The sequence below is a fragment of the Aotus nancymaae genome, unplaced genomic scaffold (genome assembly GCF_030222135.1).
Source record: "Aotus nancymaae isolate 86718 unplaced genomic scaffold, 86718_ANA_hifiasm-v0.15.2.pri h1tg000011l, whole genome shotgun sequence".
Lineage (NCBI taxonomy): Eukaryota > Metazoa > Chordata > Mammalia > Primates > Aotidae > Aotus > Aotus nancymaae.
Genome location: NW_026988422.1, coordinates 51,156,490 through 51,178,749, shown reverse-complemented (window position 1 = coordinate 51,178,749; position 22,260 = coordinate 51,156,490). Strand labels below are relative to the sequence as shown.

Below are 22,260 nucleotides of genomic sequence, written 5' to 3'. Positions count from 1 at the left end.
ATACATTCAAATACATATACAAGATGAACATCTCTAATCCAAAAATCTGAAATCTAAAATCTGAAACCTTCTGAGAAGTGACATGACGGCACAAGTGGAAAATGCCACCCCTGGCCTAATGTGATGGGTCACTGTCAAAACGCAGGAGCAGACAGCTTTATTCAACATCCCCAGGAAAAATAAAATTACCTTCAGGCTAAGTAAATAAAGAATATATAAAAGATAAATGAAATTCATTTCAGACTTGGGTCCTATCCTCAAGATAGCTCATTATATATATGCAAATATTCTAAAATTTGAGAAATTCTGAAATTCAAAACACTCTGCTCTCAAGCATTTTGAACAAGAGATAGTCAACCTGTATATGTAAGTATGTATATGTTTTCCCCTCTGAGGAACCTGAAAGAGATTTAGCAAACTGTGATTTCACATAGCAAATCAGTGGCAAAAACCATATGAAAACTTAATTAGGTCACACTGTTCCTGGATCAAAATAATAGTTTCCACTAGATTACTTTGTATGACGTGCCCTCTAAGTTCAAACCCTAAAACAAAACTCTAGCTTTACCTGTGTACGAAGACTTAAAAGACATATTTTGCCAGAGTTGATCACTTGCCGTACAGAATCTATGCTAGTTCCATACAAATTCTTCTCAAATTCACCATGCTCAATGAACTTTCCAGCTGCTATATCTGCCTCGAATGCTTGCCGTGAAACAAAGTGATAATCTCTACCAGCTACTTCTTGGTCTCGCCTATTCCGAGTTGTATCTAGGCAAACAAAATCAGATAAAAATAATGGGCATAGCTTACAGTGAGGATGGAGGATAATTCTGCTAGTCAGAAAGAATTTTTATTTTGCAACACAGAATATAAAATAATAAAACTGAGGAAATGCTAATAGCCTACGTGTTTAACATTGTTTTTATATTTTGTAGATTGATAAATGAACAAAAATGTGTTTGTAGTATCTCAGTAATAGTTGTATTTAATTATCTTAATATATTTTATGCTTACACTTCAAGTTACTTCATCCTGCATTTAAAACACTACTACTAATCTTCTCCTAAAGTTTATTTCCATAAAATTAGGTACTATATAATCTTAGAACTTCTGTTTTCAGATTATGCCAAAGTTTCTATCTTTGGTATCACTTTAAAGAAGCAGGAGCTGATTCCCTATGGAACAGGAAATTGTAAGGGGCCCAGACGGAAATTTGTTTAGAAAACAATTAGTACATACTCGAAAAACAAATGTAAAACTTCTTAATGACTATTTTTAATTTAAAAATTGTCAAAATATTTGGTTAAACAAAGTTCCTCTTTCATTGATAACATTGTTTTAATAAAATGAATAAAAAATTTCCCTACATAATGTAGTTAGGTTCTGAGCCGCTAAATTGAAAAGCACGGGAAAATGGGAATGCATTCAAACTTACGAGGAACTGCAGATGCAAAGCGGTCCTTTTCTTTGTTCATGAGCCTTTGACGCAACTCATTCTGGCCACAGTTCTGTGGACCAATTAAGATGATAGGTCTTTTCCTATTTGCTGGCTGATGATAAAGTGACATTTCCTCATAAGTTAAGATCTCCTCGTTGTCATAATCTTTGGGGAAAAAAAAGTTAAGCCCTTCAGACAAAATTATTGCCATGTAATAAAAATACAAATACTTATAGATTTTCCCCCCAAATTAGAAAGAATCACAATTTACTGTCATTACATCCTTGCTAAGATACACGAAAATGAATCAGACAATATATTACTCCTTCTATTAATACTTTCATACTGTGCTTGAATATCTAATATAATATATCATACGGATCCTTAAACAGTTTGCAGTCAATACTTTGAATGACGATGGGGTACCAGGGGACAAACTAGTAGGAGTAGTATCTGTCATTTTTGTAAAATGCAGATATTAATACTCTACTTAAGAAGGTACTTAAGAAGGTTGTTTTAAGAATCAGACATAATGTATATGTTGAACACAATAGCTGGCATAGACCAACATTTACATATAGTGGCTACAACTAGTGTTATCAGAGAAAGCAGGAATACTTTCCTGTAGTTTCAGCTTGTCCAACCTGTGGCCCATGAGCCACATGAGGCCCAAGATGGCTTTGAATGCGGTCCAACTCAAATTTGTAAATTTTCTTAAAACATTATGAGATTTTTTTTGCAAATTTTTTTTTTTTAAGCTCATCAGTTATCTCTAGTGTTAGTATATTTTACGTGTGGCCTAAGACAATTCTTTTTCCAATGCGGCCCAGGGAAGCCAAAAGATTGGACACCCCTGCTATAGTTAGTTGTATAATTTGCCAACAGGCCATACCTATGCTATCTACTCTTTCTGTATTTATGTTGACTTTACTCTGGAATGCTAACCCAGAGTCATGACTCACACGAGGTTTAAATTATGACAGGTGGGGTAACATTCCTAAAGCCCATAATCCAGATGAAACCAGAGCTGTCAAGTGGTACGAACAAAAACAGACAGCTAGTAGCCTGCCAAGTCCTCACTCCTATTACTTCTCCTGACTGAGAAGGAGCATCAGATGTGGAGTCAGACTCCCTCAGCTCCATTTCCATGAGATAGGGGACCATCTTGGGCTTGTCAATGCTCAGTATGGAGGCTGGCACAGAGCAGGAGCTCAAACTGTATTTGTTTAAATTCCAGCTCAACCAATTATATATTAGTTGTTAAGAATTTCAGCAAATCACTTTAATAGCTACACTTGAATCTATTACTCTGTAACCTCATTTGTGAGAACAAAATCATATAGTTACTACCCTGGAATACAGCAGTTATTATGAATTGTAGTTATTTAAAAATATTCACGATGATGACACCATCATAAACAGCAAATATAATTCCTTCTCCTCTCAAATGATTTTCTCTGAAAAATCTGAGTCCCTTCTAATATGTATAATGAAGACAGTAGTAGCATTTTGATTTATAGACAGCATATATATCCATAGGGTTCATATTTGCCAAGTTTTCTACAGTACAGTAGCTCTTAGAGCTGGACTACTTAACTTTAGTCTGTTTCAAAAAAAAAAAATTAAAGATATTAATCACAAATATAGAGGCTAAAATTTAAAACTCATTAAATCTTTTTAGTTACATAATCTGTCAATTAGCATTAAAGGATGTTTATTTTAGAAAAAATTTATAAAATTGATCACATCTCATTTAGCTTTTATGGAGTATTATAATAATCTATAATGTTTTATCTTTATTAGTTTAATCTACGCTGCCTCAAAATATTTCAAATTCTTGAGAGAATAAGCCTTGTAAAATGCGTACGATGGAATGCCTTTGCTTTATTATTTGGCTTGCTTCCAATGTGAACCAAACAGAAGTAGCAAACTCAAATGCCCATAAAAACCAACCAAGAAGGTAATAAAATCAGTAGATCAGGTTGGGTCAATAAAACATTGGGAGTGATAGAGACTGTTAAGCTAGACACCTGTGCTTGACATAAGGGCAATAGTTATCACTCCGGTCCAGCAGACTGTTGTCACCTGGGAATACTAGCCCAACTTTATCAGTGCTTTTGATTTTATGAGAAGCTACAACTTTCGAGCTTTTTAAACTAAGTAATCAAGCAAAATAAAACAAAAACTCTCCCGTGTGTCTGACTTAGCCAGCAGGTAGTAGGCTCTCACGAACGAGTTGCTTCTGTGACACGAGCTACTGCAGAGGAAATACTTTCTACTTCAAATATGTTCTGTAAGAATTTGTTAGGAATATTAATTTTGCAAAGAGTGTAAGTAGAAAAAAACTATAGGAAACTATTTAATACAACATGTGCTAAATAGTACTTGAATTTTTATATCAATTTTCCCCAGAATTCAAAATACTGCCTTACTCAGAGGATTCCAAAAGAAAATACTTTCTACTAAATGATTTTCTCAAGCACATATTTAACATTATGGTCTAAAACAGGACTAGATTTACATTCCTTTCAGATACAATTCCACGTATCCCTGAGAGTAGAACTTACCATCATTTTTATTGGCATTATATAAAACCTTTTTCCTCTTCTTTTTATTCTTCTTTGCACACCATAGTTTTCCTGTTGAGCAATCATAAACATAACTATAAATGTTTTCCCTTGAACAAAGCCACATAACTCAAATTGAAGAACTCTACTTATACATTCATTCATTCTTTAAATTTTGTTTGCAGAGACGAGGTCTTGCTATGTTAGCCAGGCTGGTCTCAAACTCCTGGCCTCAAGACTCCTGGTATCAATCCTCCCACCTCAGCCTCCCAAAGTGCTAGGATTACAGGTGCGAACCACTGCATCCAGCTTGTTTTTAATTTACTTTTATAAATACTTATTACACTGTTTGTAGAAAGACTATTTTTCAGGAAAGTATTTATAATTTTCCATTAACTATACAGTATAGGCATATAATCTTTAATACTTAAATCTTATCCTTTCTTTACAGTTCTAAGATAATCGGTTTTGTCTCTTGTATCACTCTTTCCATGAGTACTTCTTTCTCACAGTTCCAATATGCAAATGTACACATGGCTCCAGATGAAGACCCAAGAAACCTCTTAATAATGTCAAATACAAGTGTCTAACCTGATTTTTCTGGCTCCTTATCTTCTTCTATGGTTTGCTTCATGGCTTCCCTTTGCTGCTGAAAGCTTTTCCCTTAATAACAGAAAGAAAAGAAGGGTAAAATATTTAAGATAAAAGGATAAGATTTTTTTTCTTTTAAATTAAGAAGGAAAAACACTTGATGTTATCTCTTCATTTATATTTCCTTCCAAATCCTTTTGCCATCCTTTGTCAGCTATGATGTGAAGCCTCCAAATTTTTAAATTAACTCTGTTCAATCAATCCTATATGTATTATTGGACTATATATCATCTATTAGAATAAATAAATATTTAAAAATTTAATAGTTCAACTTTTAAAAAGGTTTCATTGAGCATTTACTTTGTGGAAAATTACTATCCTGAATCTTACAATGGTTCTAGTCCTTTAGAATTACCTCAAATTAAGCATATCAATTCTAGGAGTTAACTTTTCCAAAACAACATGTGGACATTCATCACATATACAATTACATATTCAATTCCAAGAAACCATTCAATATATTTCCTTGCATGTATTATTCTCAATCCTTCTTATGTGTATGTATACATATTAGCAATTTTTTATTTCCACCTTTAAGTTACTAATTATATAAATGGGAAACATTTTTATAAAATAGTAATTATATTATTTTATAAGGAAAAGCATTTCCTTTATAAGGAAATGCTTTTCCTTATAAAATTAATATTTTAATATAGAAGGCTTTCAAGGTTCCTGACCTTGAAAGAGGTCTTCTTTTCAGACCCCTACCTTAAAATCAAATGTCTTTTCCTATTAGAAAATGCTGAATTACACTGAAGTTCCACTTTTGTATTTAATTTTTAAATCTAATTCTTTCAGTATAAAGCCAGAGATTCTTAAAAATCAATAAGTAAATTCTATATAGGTTGGGATAATCTGCAGAATTTAGTGCATTTCATAAGTGTACTAACAAAAAGGTTAATACTGAGTTCGACACACATAAAAAGCATTAAAGGAAGCCTGGTTCTTTTGAGATGAAGTCTTGCTCTGTCGCCCAAGCTGAAGTGCAGTGGCACGATCTTGGCTCACTGCAACCTCCACCTCCCGGGTTCAAGTGATTCTCACGTGTCAGCTTCCCAAGTAGCTGGGATTACAGGTGCCCACCACCACACCCAGTTAATTTTTGCATTTTTAGTAGAGACAGGATTTCACCATGTTGGCCAGGCTGGTCTTGAACTCCTGACCTCAGGTGATCCTCTTGCCTTGGCCTCCCAAAATGCTGTAATTAGAGGTATTAGCCACTGTGCAAGGCCAAGACTATATTCTTTTTTGTGTGTGACAGAGTCTCGCTCTATTGCCAGGCTGGAATGCAGTGGTGTGATCCTGGCTCACTCCAACTTCCGTTTTCCAGTTTCAAGTGATTCTACTGCTTCAGCCTCCTGAGTAGGTGGGACTATAGGCACGCACCACCATGCTCGGCTAATTTTTTTGTATTTTTAGTAGAGATGGGGTTTCACCATGTTGGTCAGGATGGTCTCGATCTCCTGACTTTGTGATCTGCCTGTCTTGGCCTCCTAAAGTGCTGGGATTACAGGCATGGGCCACTGCGCCTAGCCTATATTCTTAATAAAACAAGTTAACTATTACTAGATGAAAAATTTTAAGAGGATTAAAATTAAAAATATATATATTTAGTCGATTTTTAAAAATCAAGAACAAAGCAATTTTAACAGTTTACAGACTAAAAATTTAAAACATTACAGTGAGGTACTTCTGTGGCATGTTTTTATCGTATGAACTACAGGCTATTCTGAAATAGAGGGAGAAATTAATGAGATGGAAATGATTTTTTTTCTCTCCCTGAGACAGGGTATCGCTCTGTTGTCCAAGTGGAGTAGACCAGCGTGGTCACAGCTCACTGCAGCCTCAACCTTCCAGGCTCATGCAATCCTCCCACCTTAGCCTCCTGAGTAGCTGGGACTATAGGTATGCACCACCATGCCCAGTTAATTTTAAAATTTTTTGTAGAGACAGGGTCTCACTATGATAGCTATGCCACTATGTGGCCCAGGCTGGTCTCAAACTCCTGGGCTCAAGCGATCCTCCTGCCTCAGCCTCCCAAAGTGCTGGGATTACAGGTGTGAGACACCACAGCCAGCGTCATAATGACCTCTTAAAAAATCCGTCTAATTCTGATGGAAAGCCATTGTCAAACTCTAATCTTTAATCTTATTAAAGATTAAAGATTAATCTTTATTTTATTAATTTTAATAAAATCTTTAATCTTATTAAAAGTGTTATCACTGGAATCTATATACATTCAGAAAATCAACCTATCAACAAACCCTAGTTCTAAACATTTATGGACTAAACTTTGGCATGGTAAGAAGATACCATACTGATATTTGGCACAAGCCTGAGGCGGACCCACAGTGGCTGCCCAACACTCCAAGATTCTAGAGAAATGTCCTGTATTGTTAACTCTGAAGAATCAAGGGTTGTAGCATCATCCTCTAAAATAAATGTAAGAAGTCCATTTCTCCTTCCTTAAAATATGACTGATATAGACAAAATCTGTTTCTAGCTTTTGAGTTTTTTTTTTTTTTTTTTTTTGAGACGGAGTTTCGCTCTTGATACCCAGGCTGGAGCGCAATGGCGCGATCTCGGCTCACTGCAATCTCCGCCTCCTGGGTTCAGGCAATTCTCCTGCCTCAGCCTCCTGAGTAGCTGGGATTACAGGCACGCGCCACCGTGCCCAGCTAATTTTTTGTATTAGTAGAGACGGGGTTTCACCATGTTGACCAGGATGGTCTCGATCTCTTGACCTCGTGATCCACCCGCCTCGGCCTCCCAAAGTGCTGGGATTACAGGCTTGAGCCACCGCGCCCGGCCGCTTTTGAGTTTTAAAGTGAGAAACTTGAAGTTTTCTGTGACCTTATACTCAAAAAGAATAAATGTAAATATTATGTTGAAATCTCTTGTTACCCAGAAGTGTTTTTGGATTACTTACAGAGATAAGAGATTCCTTTTAACCTGTTCTAAAATCTTTGGACAACTTCCTATGTTCCTCCTACATATCTGATAGTCAATATTTCTCAGTCTTTTTTTCATGCCCTCCTTTTCCTCTTTTCCCCTAAACTACTGCTTGTAGTCAAATCCAGTGTAAGGCTAAGTCTATTAGCTTTACACTTAAGATCTTCAGGTATCAGTAGGAGGGATGATCACTAAAAAAAAAGTTGTTGGTAAAATATAAGGGCAGAAAACATTACAGAGAAGCAGTTAAAGGTCTAATTCAGAAACAGCAGTTCTGGCAGAACTTTTTTTTTTCTTAAGACAGAGTCTCGCTCTGTCACCAGGCTGGAGTGCAGTGGCGCGATCCCAGCTTACTGCAACTTCCATGTTCTGGTTTCAAGCAATTCTCCTGCCTCAGCCTCCTGAGTAGCTGCGACTACAGGCACTCACCACCACGCCCGGCTCATTTTTTAGTACTTTTAGTAGAGACGGGGTTTCACCATGTTGACCAGGATGGTCTTGATCTCTTGACCTCATGATTCGCCCGCCTCGGCCTCCAAAAGTGCTAGGATTACAGGTGTGAGCCACCGCGCCTGGCAAACTTTTTTTTTTTAATGTTTTTTGTTTGTTTGAGAACTATCTTTTAAAATCACCTTTTGTTTATAATTTAACATAAATTGTCTGGATTTAAAATAAATAAGACCCAGTTTCTGACCTCAAGTTTACAAACTGAGAATATATGGTAGAAAGAATTGTAACAGAGACAATATCATGAAAGTATTATAAAGTAGGGGACACAGAAAAAAAAAAATACACAAAAGTATTAATGGATATGCTTTCAAGTCAAGCATGGAAGCGAAGTTTATCTTAGCACCATGCAAATACCTTACATGGTGCAGACATAACAGCATTTACTAACAAATAGGTGATTATTCTTTTACCCTATGTCCCTATTTTTATCATCCTGTATGTATTCCTTTGCCTTCTTTAATAGTTTATTATACTTCCCTTGGTTCTGCTCTCCTTTCTCCATTCTACTCCCATTCTGGGAACTATAAGAGCCATTTGTAGAAAAAAATTATATCCACATACAGTCATGCACTGCATAACAACATTTCAGTCAACAATAAACCACACATATGATGGTGGTTGGAACAATAGGCTATACCACATAGCCTAGGTGCACAACAGGCCATACTATCTAGGTTTGTGTAAATACACTCTATGATGTTTTCACAACAATGAAATCACTTAACGGTACATTTCTCAGAACATATCCCTGTTGTTAAGTGATGTATGACTGTAATTTGTTCTACTTTGTATCATCTTAACTCTTTCTCAGAAACATGTCCCCTTAATAATCTTCATCTATAAAGTAAGCTAAAGTTACAGTTTAATCTAAATTAGGGATAGTTTCATCAGTAAAAAATTTGGAGCTGGGCGTGGTGACTCACGCCTATAATTCTAGCACTTTGGGAGGCTGAGGTGGATCACCTGAGGTCGGGAGTTCGAGACCAGCCTGACCAACATGGAAAAACCTTGTCTCTACTTCACTTGAACCTGGGAGCCAGAGGTTGCGGTCAGCCAAGATCATGCCATTGTACCCCAGCCTGGACAGTAAGAGCAAAACTCTGTCTTAAAAAAAAAAAAAAAAAATTGGAGCACCCTATTTCTGCCCTAAGATCACATTTGGTGTAATACATTCTATGATGTTACTTTTCCTGATTCCTTATAAAGTGATGCATCTTTCATTCTCATAAATCGTGGTGATGCACTGATTAATGTCATAGTATAGTATGTAGTATAATACAAGTTGTGTTGCCTTGATAATGGGGTCATCTTAATATGTACACAGAGAATGTAGCACAATATGGGACTGGCTGAAGTTATACATAATTCCATTCTAAAGGCCAAAGAATTGGCCACCTTCTATTTAAGACACTTATGCTACAGGGACAACATAAAAACCCAACTACATGAAAAAGTAACTGCAAGATTTTTTTAAGAGGCATGAAAAAGTTAGTTTTTCTTTGTTAAGACTTGTATTTTGTATGTTCTTTTCATACTATGTACTTTCTACCATATTGTCTCTTACCTGGAACAAGCCCAGCTAGAGGTTGATTATCTTCATCCCCTTCCCTGTAGGCCTGCCACCAGTTTGGATCTTCTTGACTGATCACATGAAGTATATCACCTTTTTGAAAAGACAGACCTAACTCTCGACATGGAACATAAGGGTCATCTGAGGGGTCATAGTCAAAATGAGCTTTTACATGGATCTAAAAGATAAAAAGGGCAAAAATAAAAACAACATTAAATGGCAATATAAAATGTTTTGTGAGAATATAAATGCTACGAATTTATTTTTTTAATTTTAAAAAAATTTAATAGAGACAGTATCTCAGTATGTTGCCCAAGATGATCTCAAATTTCTAGCCTCAAGCAATCCTCCTCCCTCAGCCTCCCGAAGTGGTAGGATTATTAGGTGTGAGCCACTGCACTTTGGACACAATTTTTCATGAGTGCAAAGAAAGTGTAGTTAGAAGAATGGTGTTAAGTAAAAGTGTTTTGGGGCAGTATTTTCTTAGGCTGATCTGTTATCTTCTCTGTTGACTTGCAAATATGTACAAGGATATCCACAACATTGACAGCAGCTACAGGCTGAGGTCCAAGGTGCCTCAAAAACCTGAGAGAAGCAGAAATAGAATAGAATCCTGACCTATGAAAACAATGACTCTGCAATAAGGTATGCAATTTCTAAATCACTGCAATCAGAAAAGGTACACTTTACCATACCACAACTCATCATTGAAGCAGGTGAATATCATCTTCCCTGAGGCTGTCATTGTCTCTTGACCCCATTGTCAGTCCAACTGTGCCTTACACTCTCTTGGTGTTTCTTTTAAAGGATATGTTCATGAAACAAGCACACTACAAATGACTAAAATTATCTAAATCAAGTTTATAATCAATTCCTATTTGTATGCTATAAACATATTATTAATGGTACAAGTTACGATTTTTGCTAATACTGTGTTCTTGAAAATCCAAATAAATCAAAGAATTGTGCTATTCTACTTAGCATTAAGGGTAGACAGGAACTCTCATGAACTTTGTAGAAAGCTACTTCATATGCCATTTCTTCCAATATGCCTCTGTAAGATATGGCAGACTATTCTTACTTCTATGAAGTGATAAAAGTACTAATATTCTCTTTAATTCTCCATGTCTAATTTTTACCTAACCTGGGCAAGTTGCATGTGACACTTCCAAAATCTGTAAGAAACCTAATTCATCTAATGAAATCTCACAGAAATGTGAGCATTTCTGTCCCACATAGGTTAAATTCCAAGTTCAAAAAACAAAAACAAACAAAAAATTCCAAGTTCGGGTTCAGTGAACCAAGCAATAGATGAACAGCCAAAAGAATTCAAGATCCATTTCTATCCAAATGTTATTTGGCTTTCTTTCTCTCTCTCTCTCTGTCTCTCTTTTTTATTTTAAGATGAAGTCTCACTCTGTCGCCCAGGCTGGAGTGCAGTGCCACAATCTTGGCACACTGCAACCTCCACCTACCGGGTTCAAGCGATTTTCCTATCTCAGCCTCCCAAGTAGCTGGGATTACAGGCACTCACCCCATGCCCAGCTAATTTGCTTTTGTTGTTTTTTGAGATGGAGTCTCACTCTGTCCCTAGGCTGGAGTGCAGTGGTGTGATCTCGGCTCACTGCAACCTCCGCCTCCCAGGTTCAAGCGATTCTCCTGCCTCAGCCTCCCAAGTAGCTGGGACTATAGGCGCCCACCACCACACCTGGCTAATTTTGTATTTTTAGTAGAGATGGGGTTTCACCATGCTGGCCAGGATGGTCTCAATCTCTTGACCTTGTGATCAACCCGCCTTGGCCTCCCAAAGTGCTGGGATTACAGGCGTGAGCCACCACACCCGGCCAATTTTTGTATTTCTAGTAGATACAAGGTTTCACCAGTTGGCCAGGCTGGTCTTGAACTCTTGCCCTCAGGTGATCCACCCGACTTGACCTTCCAAAGTGCTGGGATTACAGATGTGAGCCACTGCGCCCAGGCTTGGCTTTAACTGTTTTACTCTCATCATAATTGAGGTTATATGTAACAAAGATAATACCAGTCTGCCCCAAAAATTATTTTAAAGAAGATATCCTCTTTAAGCACTTGAGACACTGACTAAACTGAGTACTGCTGATGATAGACTATGTGAAATTTGATAAAATGCTGCGTAAGTGATAAAGTTAGATAAATGGATGGATGGAGGTCTTTTTTTTTTTTTTGAGACGGAGTTTCACTATTGTTGCCCAGACTGGAATGCAATGGCATGATCTTAGCTCACCACAACCTCTGCCTCTTGGGTTGAAGCAATTCTCCTGCTAAAGCCTCCCAAGTAGCTGGAATTACAGGAATGAGCAACCATGACTGGCTAATTGTGTATTTTTAGTACAGAAGGGGTTTCTCCGTGTTGGTCAGGCTTGTCTCAAACTCCCGATCTCAGGTGATCCACTCACCTTGGCCTCCCAAAGTGCTGGGATTACAGATGTGAGGCACTGCACCTAGCCTTGGCTTTAAGTGTTTTACTCTCACCATAATTGAGGTTATATGTAATAAAGATAATACTAGTCTGCCCTAAAAATTATTTTAAAGACTACAGTATCCTCTTTAAGCGCTTGAGACACTGACTAAATTAAGTACTGTTGATGATAGACTATAGGGAATTTGAAAAAATGCTTTCTAAGTGATAAAGTTAGATAGATAGATAGATAGATAGATAGATAGATAGATAGATAGATAGACAGACAGACGGACAGAGGCTTTTTTTTTTCTGGAGACAGAGTTTCGCTCTTGTTGCCCAGGCTGGAGTGCAATGGCGTGATCTCGGCTCACCGCAACCTCTGCCTCTTGGGTTCAAGCAACCTCCTGCTTCAGCCTGCCGAGCAGCTGGGATTACAAGCATGAGCCACCATGCCCAGCTAACTGCGTATTTTTAATAGAGACGGGGTTTTTCAATGTTGGTCAGGCTGGCCTCAAACTCCTGACCTCAGGTAATCTGCCCGCCTTGGCCTCCCAAAGTGCTGGGATTACAGGCATGAGCTAACATGCCTGGCACAGTAACAGCATTATTAAAAAAAAAAGTTTGGCTTGTCATTAAAGAATATTTTTTCATTTTAAAGAAGTAGTTTACTAACTTCTGTAAATAGGAAATAAAGCTGAGTCCTAATATATAAACTGAAAATAAGGTTAAAAAAATGATCTAGTTAAAAATATAAAGATACAAAAGTTAAATAGCTACAAGTAAAACTTTAATGTTTTTATGCCTTTTGGGGGTAACTTTTGATGCACTACACAGGTACAAAACATACACATAATCGTAAGTGTATAGCACAGTGAATTTTCAAAAACTAAACAGTCTTGTGTAACTAGCATCCAAATCAAGAACCAGAATATTACCAGCACCTCAGAAACCCCACCTGGTCTCTTTCAGTGACTACCCATCCCATCGCCTCCAAGGATAAACATCATCCTGATTTCTAGAAATACTGATCACTTTCCCCTGTATCTTAACTCATATAAATGGACTAGAATAGTACATAGTCTTATATCAAACATAGTTAAGATACTACACCAAATTTGAAAGCGTTATGCTGCATCCTAAATGGAAAATGCCCTAAAGAGCCTTGATCTAGATGTGAAAAAATAGTTTTTATTAAAATCTTGAAATCTTGTCAGTCAACACTAAAAATTAATTTTAGAAAGTTGTGTAGGATAGCAGTGAATCAAAACACAGTTGAGAGATGGAGCAAAAATATTTGGTATGAGGAAAAAATTTCATATATAGTATGATCTAGAAATACGTTTTTTAGGCCGGGCGCGGTGGCTCACGCCTGTAATCCAGCACTCTGGGAGGCCGAGGCGGGTGGATCATGAGGTCAAGAGACCGAGACCATCCTGGTCAACATGGTGAAACCCTGTCTCTACTAAAAATACAAAAAATTAGCTGGGCATGGTGGCGCATGCCTGTAATCCCAGCTACTCAGGAGGCTGAGGCAGGAGAATTGCCTGAACCGAGGAGGCGGAGGTTGCGGTAAGCTGAGATCGCACCATTGCACTCCAGCCTGGGTAACAAGAGTGAAACTCCGTCTTAAAATAAAAAAAAAAAAAAAAAAACACTGTATTTAAAAAAAAAAAAAAGAAATAAGTTTTTAAAAAAATATCTGTGCTTGAGTATCATTCTATCAATTAATACTACTTCTAGCATCTGTTTGAGTTGTCTTTTTTGCCAAAAAAAAAAAAAAAAAAAAACCCCAAAAAACCTTGAGAATCTAAAATGGAATTTTAGGCATCACTTGAGGTAGAGGAGATCAATTTTACCAAATTTTTCAAAGATAAAATCAGAGTACTTGTCAACCTGATTGATAATTTTATCAAATCACTTTCTGAAAGCATATCCAGCATGTTGTTTTTCAAAGTGTTTTTGCTCAGATCACCTGCCTAGGATGTTTATTAAAATGCTGAGTTCTCATGCCACACCTCAGACTCTCAGACTCTGAATTTTAATCAGGTTCCTAGGGTAATTATTAGGTATAGATATCTTAGAGAACTACTACCGTGAGAGAAATTAAGAAGAGCAGTGAGGAGGGAATATCTACATTTATGACCATTGCCAGAGGCCAATAAAATCACCCAGAAGTACTTTCCCATGTACTCTTGCCTATGTAGTTTTCATCCCTTAACTATTCTAATATAACTGGCTTGGAATAGGGCCCCTCTTTCTGTAGGCTGGGAAGAGAACATGTTTCACTTATGTGACAAGTTTATCTAGTCCCATCTAAAATATACCCTAAAATTCAGAGAAAAAATTCTTACTTCTTAAAATTAAGAGAAAAAAGTTCTTTATTTCCTAAGGAAAATTTATTTCACATCAGAAAAATTAACAACTGGGTATTGCCTTAACATATACTATATGATTTTGATCCATATATTCCACTGATTAATTCTTATCAGTTCTAGAAGTTATCTCCACCAATCTTTCCTGTTAATGGCTAAATTATTTTGTTTCTCATACAACAAAAAACAAAACCCCTTTAAAATGAAGGAGATAAGCTGACTCTCATAGGAAAGGTCCAGGGCCTCATAATACTATAATAACAATCAGTACAGTGTATCTGATCAAAACAGTATTTGGCTTCTAAACAAAACAAAATCTTCTATTTACATTTCAAATTATAGAACTGTTTGGACAAAATTATCTTCCAGCCCAACATTTTCTTTTTCCTTTTTTTCTGTATCTGTAAGTTGTTCATAATTGAAGTCTTAATAATAAAATGGGGATAGGGTACAGGGATAATGATTCATCAGTTTATTTACATGTTTTTTAGGGATTCAAGGTTCCGAAACATTTTTTTCAACCAATCAAGAAAGCTATTTGTATTACTTATTAATAACAATAAAATTTGTCCTATATTGCAATTTAGGATAGTAAGTATAGTAGTACATACATAAAATATGGAAGGGGGCATGTCCAATGTTTTTTAATTGATAAAGGTGTGTAATAAAACTTTTGGAGAGTAGCCTGGGCATGGTGGCTCATACCTATAATCCCAGCACTTTGGGAGGCAGAGGTCAGTGGATCGCCTGAAGTCAAGAGTTCAAGACCAGCCTGGCCAATGTGGCAAAACCCCATCTCTACTAAAAATACAAAAACAAAATTAGCCAGTGGCACAGTAGATGGTACATGTACATGGTAGCTGTAGTCCCAGCTACTCAGGAGGCTGAGGTGGAAGAATTGCTTGAACCCAAGGGGTGGAGGTTGCAGTGAGCCAAGATCACGCCATTATACTCCACCCTGGGCGACAGAGTGAAACTCTGTCTCAAAAAAACAAAAACAAAAACAAAAAACATATATATATATATATATTTGGAGAGTACTGATCTAGAAACTCAGGATCTTGTATTCCACTTGTTCAATGGACACTCCTTTGGAAAAGTATAAATTTGCTACAACCACCTGAACAGTGTACCTCAGAGACAACTTTGGGATTAGCTTAATGGACAAGTTAGTATCCATGAAGGAAAGGCTATCACATTGGTGACTCCCTCAAAATCAAAAAGAGGGGGGAAAAAAAGGAAGTTTGGTTTTTCCCTTTTCTATTATGTCTAAGTACTAGGTTGGCTTTTATATTTTTTATACTAAAATTTTTTTTTAACTTTTAAGTTCAGGGATAGATGTGCAGGTTTGTTACACAGGCAAACTTGTGTCTGGGGTTTGTTGTACGTATTACTTCATCACCCAGGTATTAAGCCTAGTACCAATTCGTTATTTTTCCTGATCCTCTCCCTCCCCCAACCCCCTACCCTCCGAAAGACCCCAGTGTGTGTTGTTCCCCTCTGTGTGTCCATGTGTTCTCTTCATTTAGCTCCCACTTACAAGAGAACACATGGTATTTGGCTTTCTGTTCCTGCGTTAGTTTGCTAAGGACAATGGCCTCCAACTCCATCCACGTCCCTGCAAAGGATATGATCTAATTTTTTTATGGCTGCATGAGTATTCCATGGTGTATATATACCACATTTTCTTTATCCCTCCTACCACTGATGGGCATTTAGGTTGATTCCACATCTCTGCTATCAAAATATTTTTCTTTGTACTTTTTATTTCTGCATTTCTTACTATCGTAGATTTATCTTTAACTCTTAAAAGTTCATTATAGAAAGGAAAATAGTGAAAGGGAGTCAAGGAAAGCCTTTACAGCATCAAGCAAGTTTTTCAGTATCTCCCCACAACTCTAGGATTCCTCCTCTTCCCCCATCCACCATGTATTAATAAATATCTTTATTAATACATTTTATATCTATAATGGGAAAGCAATGCATTTGATAGCAATGGTTCTCAACTTTTCCTTACAACACAGTTATCTCTGTAGTGCCTGGCACAGAGTACATAATCATAATAATAGCTTATATATCTAAAACAATCAATAATCTGTTAATTATCTGGTACATATTCTGTAACTAATAAGCAGTGTCATACTGCTTCATTTCAATACATTCCTTGTTAGATTATGGCATTAGACTAAATGAAAAAAATCCCATTTAGATAAAAGTCTATTATGTCCTCCCTACATATTATTATATTATTGAATAATCTAAAGTTTTACAAACTAGTCTGAGAAATTCAACTCTTCCTTTTTTTTAAAAGGCGAGAAGGAAACTGCACAGTTTGAATAATGTATACGTTTCATAGGTCAAATGTGTCAGTTACCCAGGAAGTGAAATACAAAGATGCCAAGACTCTTGCCCCCTGCTACTGAAAGAGCAGCCACTGGTTGCTATGTGTGGTACAAAAGAAATTTTAAGAACTCAGAGAGTACTTCTCCTGACACAGCTTACTGTTGCCATACGTGACATTATAGTTCAACAAGTGATTATACAGGAGCTTCAGAAAACACCTATTTTGTATATCTGTCGTAAACACATTTCTAGTATCACAAAACATAAATCAGAAAGATCTGCTGCTGCTCTCAACAGATGCTGACCTGTACTATAATGAATACTCAATAAACTGGTTCTAATTTCTTTAGATCATTAATTCCATAGATAATTATTCTCCACATGTCAACCAAGATTATGATTTCCTATTACTATTTCCTTTCTGGACAGCCTCAATGAGCTTTAATAATAGTAATTCATTTTATGCCAGTTAGGTTTGATAAAACTTGGCAAGCTATATTGCAATTGAGAGTTATTCATAATAAAAAGAGAAAAGTAGGGGCCGGGCACGGTGGTTCACAACTGTAATCCCAGCACTTTGGGAGGCCAAGGTGGGTGGATCACCAGATGTCAGGAGTTTGAGACCAGCCTAGCCAACAAGGTCAAACTACTTCTCTACTAAAAATACAAAAATTAGCTGGGTGTGGTGGTGTGCACCTGTAGCCCCAGCTACTCCGGAGGCTGAAGCAGGAGAATCATGCGAACCTGGGAGGCAGAGGTTGCAGTGAGCCCAGATTGTGCCACTGTACTCCAGCCTCGGTGACAGAGCAAAACTCCAACTAAAAAAAAAAAAAAAAAAAAAGCTGCATTTTAAATGGGATAGACCTGGCATCTTGTTCTTTTTCCCACTTTCTTCCTTTTTAAGCAACTTCATTTTCCAGTTAAGTAGTTCCTGAGATTGTTCACCATGAACATATATTCCTTTGGTTTTCAGATTAAACCAGCCTTTTATTCTTAATCAATAATGAACGGTGGGGATTAAATAACCACTAAAGGATAAGTAAGTTATTTCATTCTTATGTGGAAACAATCTGTGTAAGTTAATTACTTTGACATTCTGTTTTGCATACAATGAGAATCAACAAGTATCAATGTAACACCTTGATTAATTTTATCCATGAAAAAATAGCTTTTCTTTTACAGAATTACAGATTCTACATGAAGAGCAGGAAAAAAATGTTGAGAAAACATGTCTTGGCTGGGCATGATGGCTCATGCCTGTAATCCCAGCACCTTGGGAGGCTCAGGCGGGTGGATCACTTAAGCTCAGGAGTTTGAGACCAGCCTGGGCAACATAGTGAAACCCCATCTCTACCAAAGGTACCAAAAATTAGCCGAATGTGATGGTATGCATCTGTGGTTCCAGCTACTAGGGAAGCTGAGGTAGGAGGTTGCAGTGAGTTGTAATCTGCACTCCAGCCTGGGCAATAGAGCCAGATCCCATCTCAAACAAAACAAACAAAAAAAATGCCTTAACTTCTGACATTCATTCTCAAAAGACAAAAGTCCTTTGCTCGGGAGGGATGAATTATTGTAGATAATTAAGTAGGAGCATATTCCAACCCTCTTCTGTTATGTCTCCTCAGTTTGCAGAGTTACTTTTGAAGTTCAGGGCTTATTCAGAGGAGATATATAGGGAAAAACACAATGCACAGAAAATCAAGCTGTTTGAATTCAAAGACAAACTGTATTCCCTCATTTCTCTTCCTACAAAAAACTGTAAACATAAAGTAGGTTGCAGATACAATATCAACTTCAGCAAGTTCCGTAAAAAATAAAGGGAAAACATGGAATGATAGCAAAAATATAAAACATACCTGTGATGAAATATTGAGAAAAAAATGAAATGTGTTCATTCTCAAACTGCTGTGCTTTAAAGTTAAGAATAACAGATGCAATACAACAAGCTTCCATGTTAATCCAACACTTTAAAGTTTATCATTTTTAAATAGTTTTATTGAGATATAATTCATATACAATTCACCCATGTACACAATTGGATGGTTTTAGTATATTCACAGATTTGTACAACTATCACCACAAATAATTTCAGAACATTTTTATCCCCTCAAAAAGAAAATTGGTACTGATTAGCAATTACCATTTCCTCAAAACTACTCATCTCCACATCTAAGGAACTACTAATCTACTTTCTCTCCAACGGATTTACCTATTCTAGACATTTTATATAAATGAACCAATACATGGCCTTTTGTGACTGGCGTTTTCATTTCGCATAATTTCTTCAAGGTTCATCCAATATTGTAGCATATATCAGTACCTTAGTCTTTTAAAATTATCAAATAATATCCCATCATACATACATATTTTGTCTTTCATGTATCACTTGACAGATATTTGGGTTGTTACTACTTTCTAGCTACTATGAATGCTGTTGCTATGAACATTAATGTAGACATTCTTATGTGAATATATGTTTTAGTCCTCTTGGTTATATACTTTGGAATGCAACTGCTTGATCATACGGTAATGAGGACTAACTTTTAATAGAGTTAGCTGAGTAAATGTTTAACAGAACAATATACTCTAAAATAAGGGTTGCACAAACTTTTTAAAAGCACTTACTCTACCCTGTATTAAGTTAAGTAAATGCACTATAACTACAAAATAAAAAATTCTGAAACTGAAATATTTTCTATTTTAAAAAGGTGCAGACTTGGCCAGATGCAATGACTCATACCTATAATCCCAGCATTTTGGAAGACCAAGGCAGGCAGATGACATGAAGCCAAGGAGTTCAAGACAAGCCTGGCCAACATGGCAAAACCCCATCTCTACTGAAAATACAAAAATTAGCCAGGCATGGTGACATGAGCCTATAATCCCAGCTACTCAAGAGGTTGAGGTGGGAGAATTATTTGAACCCAGAAGGTATAGGTTGCAGTGAGCGAAGATCACACCACTGCACTCTAGCCTGGGCAACAGATGGAGACTCCATCTCCACCCCCAATCACACCAAAAAAAGGTGCAGAGTTTACTAATTTAAAACATTGGTATTTCTTATTTATTTAAATAAAAATGACTGAATTTACCTGTATTTGAGTACAAGAAATACTCAGTGACATTTCTTTTATTTTTTTTTATTTTTTTTTTTGAGATGGAGTTTTCGCTCTTGTTACCCAGGCTGGAGTGCAATGGCGCGATCTCGGCTCACCACAACCCCCGCCTCCTGGGTTCAGGCAATTCTCCTGCCTCAGCCTCCCCAGTAGCTGGGATTACAGGCACGCGCCACCATGCCCAGCTAATTTTTTGTATTTTTAGTAGAGACAGGGTTTCACCATGTTGACCAGGATGGTCTCGATCTCTTGACCTCGTGATTCACCCGCCTCGGCCTCCCAAAGTGCTGGGATTACAGGTATGAGCCACCGCGCCCGGCCACTCAGTGACATTTCTGTAACAGTAAACAGTAACAGAAGTAAACAGCAGCCATCGAACAAATAAATAATGAACATTTAAAAATCACTTACTACTGTTTCCTTGGCAGGAGGAGGCTTGATTTGTTGACTGGGGATCAGAACAAATGTTAAAGTACCATGCATATCAGACTGTAATAGAAAGATCAGGTTATTTTTAAAATTTGTATTTATGAAAACCATTCCATGATTTTATGATCTATATTCCCTAAACTGGAGTATTTCAGAACCCCTCCACAGACTTACATGATGACCAGTGGGACTTTGCTCTACCAAAGCAATGAATGGGGCTGGGTGAAAATAAGTGTGTGAAGATGTTTTATAGATTTTACAACAGCATAAGCAGATAGTGGAGATTCCACTATAACAGATGCTGGGTAACTAGAACCATAAATCTGGTCTGTGGGTGTGTACAAAGTGATCATAAATTTCCCTCAAAAGATGTCTGTCTATAAATGATTTCCTAATTATACCAGCACTATCTAACAGAACTTTCTCCAATGATGGAATTATGCTACTTCTGTATCTTAATATGGTAGCCATTAACTACATACTGCTTTTCAGCACTTGAAATGCAGCTAGTGTGAATAAGGAACTGAATTTTAAATTTTAATTAATTTAAACAGAAATAGCTACATGCACCTAGTGACTATTATACAGGACACTGCAGATCTATAGCACTGTTATTGTCTAATATTATTAGAAAAACAACAATCAATTACAGATAATAAATAAAATAATGCAAAAAATCATGAGGACACAGACTTTGTTTTGTCACTGTTTCTCAAATGGCTAGTGCATATTAGGCACTCAATAAATATGTACTGAGTGTATTAATGAGTTATATTACTACTGATTGCAGAAAAATAAAATTACTCTTCTAGCTGTGTCAACTTACCAACAAGTCAAAAACCTCATTGACATCTTTCCCTCGAATTTCAATGCCATTAATCTCTAGAACTTCATCTCCTTCATGTAATAAACCACTTTTCTCTGCAGCACCCCCTTTTACTATACGGCTAATGATGACAGAGTCCATTTCATTACGAACTGTAGCACCCTAAAAAAAATTATCTAATTTAAAAATAATACAATTTTTTTGTTAAGCATTTATTTTTAAATTCTACTTGTTCTCTACTCAACAATACTAATCTTCAGTTATCTTAAGAAAAAATTTACTTACACAGCTACAGTAATTGTAATTAGATTTAAAGGTTTGATCACTTCCCCCACATTTTCCACTTCAGAAATACTCTATTCATTAGAATTCTGAAATTAACCAGACTTTTGAAGCACACAACAGAAGAAAAATGCTCTTGCTTAACAACAGTATGTAGGACACTTACCAATGGAATATCACGAGCCTTTTCTATACGAACTATTTTTACAGTTTCTCCTCCATAGTGGCCAATACTTTCATAAACTCTCTCATCTGTAATGGGCTCTAGCTGCATTTCCTGCTCAGCAACCTTATCGTGGGCCAGTAAAAGTGCCTGTTTCAAAGAAATCCACGGCATTTTAAGTGACAGCATGATTTATTTCTGCAGAGTGATTTTTAACCTCACTATGTACATAGTATTCTGACCATTAAACCTTTAACAGTGCTATAATTAATTAGAGCTAACAATAAATAAAGATCTGTTAAGTATACTAAGGGCATACTCTGGAATGGGTTATGAAACTCTAAAATACTTATTAAACTTCATAAAACAACATCAATGTAAAGGCCTAAACACCCTAAATAATTAAAACTTACAGAAAATATAACCAAAAGGGGGAAGAATGTCTGCCTAATTTTTAAAGAAACAGTTGTTTCAAAAATAATTTGGTTCATTTTAAATCTGAAAATATATAACCCAACAATAATTATTATGTTATTGATAGGGTTGTAAACATCAAAACAGGCTAGATAATGTTTGACATCTTTTTGAGCCCTGGAGTCTT

At 36.6% G+C, this 22,260-nt stretch overlaps 1 protein-coding gene across 7 annotated transcripts in view; it reads right to left on the bottom strand.

Annotated features, from left to right (window-relative positions):
- Positions 1-22,260, bottom strand: part of PALS1 (protein associated with LIN7 1, MAGUK p55 family member) — a 98,950-nt gene that overhangs the window by 11,248 nt on the left and 65,442 nt on the right. For all 7 annotated transcript variants that reach the window (XM_012438026.3, XM_012438025.3, XM_064374973.1 and 4 more), the window contains 8 exons: positions 21,663-21,809; positions 21,215-21,376; positions 20,371-20,448; positions 9,686-9,869; positions 4,600-4,671; positions 4,009-4,080; positions 1,439-1,606; positions 569-771 (listed from right to left, as the gene is read on the bottom strand). In XM_012438026.3, the coding sequence (XP_012293449.2) occupies positions 569-771; positions 1,439-1,606; positions 4,009-4,080; positions 4,600-4,671; positions 9,686-9,869; positions 20,371-20,448; positions 21,215-21,376; positions 21,663-21,809 (1,086 nt within the window). The remainder of the gene's footprint in view (positions 1-568; positions 772-1,438; positions 1,607-4,008; positions 4,081-4,599; positions 4,672-9,685; positions 9,870-20,370; positions 20,449-21,214; positions 21,377-21,662; positions 21,810-22,260) is intronic.